The following is a 1,023-nucleotide window of genomic DNA, read 5'->3' as shown; positions in this document are numbered from 1 at the left end:
GATATATACAGGTATATTAGAAATTTCTAATTAAATATGGTGTAATTAATCCGACTGATACCAACCTTAGGACGCTTAGCTTTAACATAAATTTCTAGTAAAATAAACAAATAATACGAAGTCTGTAAAGCCATTTTGCTTTTGTCGCTTTGTCCATTGATAATTTGGACTAGGCTTCAGCGAACTATGATTTGAAATTTAATTTAGTGCCTCTGAAAGCAGAAGGATTCGCTTTGACTGTCAGTTGAAATTGCAACGATGGAAAACGGGACGAAATTGATCACGGATTTACCATACGATTGAATGTTCTTTATGTTTATTGTAGTAATATTTATTTAAATAATAAAAATCATATTAACAAACTCATAATACCGTCTTTATTCTAACTTCAAGAATTATAGGATCACTAGCTGTCACCCGCTACTCCGTCTGTACTGATTAAAAAAAATAATTAGTAGCCTATGTGTTCTTACAGACTATGTTCTACGTCTTTGCCAAATTTAAGCGGGAATTGTTCAGTTGTTTTGAAGATACATTCCAACAAAAGACAATCCATCTGTCCAAATATTTGCATTTATAATATTAGTCAGATTAGTAAGCTGATATATAAACACGGCTAAACACTCACGTATATACGTCCGGTGGCGGCACCGACTAGTTTCGAGCCCATCGGGGGCCCTTCATCAGGATGAGTGGCACTGGTATTATTTCGCGGACGCGGCCCGTCGCTCACTGCGCGCCTGCGCTCTTAGGGCGCGTCTTGAGGGGGCGGGGGGCGCAGGTTGCGCTGGCGTCGTCGACGATGTTGATAATGTCTCACGAAAGTTGGAATAATTTAACAGATTAGTAAGATTGATTTCATAAAAGTAAACTTTTTCTTTTTAAACATTATGCCATTACTGAATTTGGTTGGTTAATATTCCATTAAAATCTTTAAACTAAAATGAAAAGGAAAATAAGACTGAACTTTAAAGATCGAGCGGCGGGATTATTGTAAGTCCTAAGATTACACCTCGGGCTATA

General features: G+C 37.0%; 1 protein-coding gene across 1 annotated transcript in view; it reads left to right on the top strand.

Moving 5' to 3' along the window:
- Positions 1–34, top strand: part of LOC106123220 (uncharacterized) — a 1,440-nt gene extending 1,406 nt beyond the window's left edge. Inside the window, exon 3 of the mRNA XM_013319452.1 lies at positions 12–34. Coding sequence (XP_013174906.1) covers positions 12–34 — 23 coding nt within the window. The remainder of the gene's footprint in view (positions 1–11) is intronic.
- The last annotated feature ends 989 nt before the right edge of the window (positions 35–1,023 follow it).

This window comes from Papilio xuthus, unplaced genomic scaffold (genome assembly GCF_000836235.2).
Source record: "Papilio xuthus unplaced genomic scaffold, Pxut_1.1 DF826115.1, whole genome shotgun sequence".
NCBI lineage: Eukaryota > Metazoa > Arthropoda > Insecta > Lepidoptera > Papilionidae > Papilio > Papilio xuthus.
Note: the sequence above shows the minus strand (reverse complement) of the source record. Positions and strands in the feature narration are given on the sequence as shown.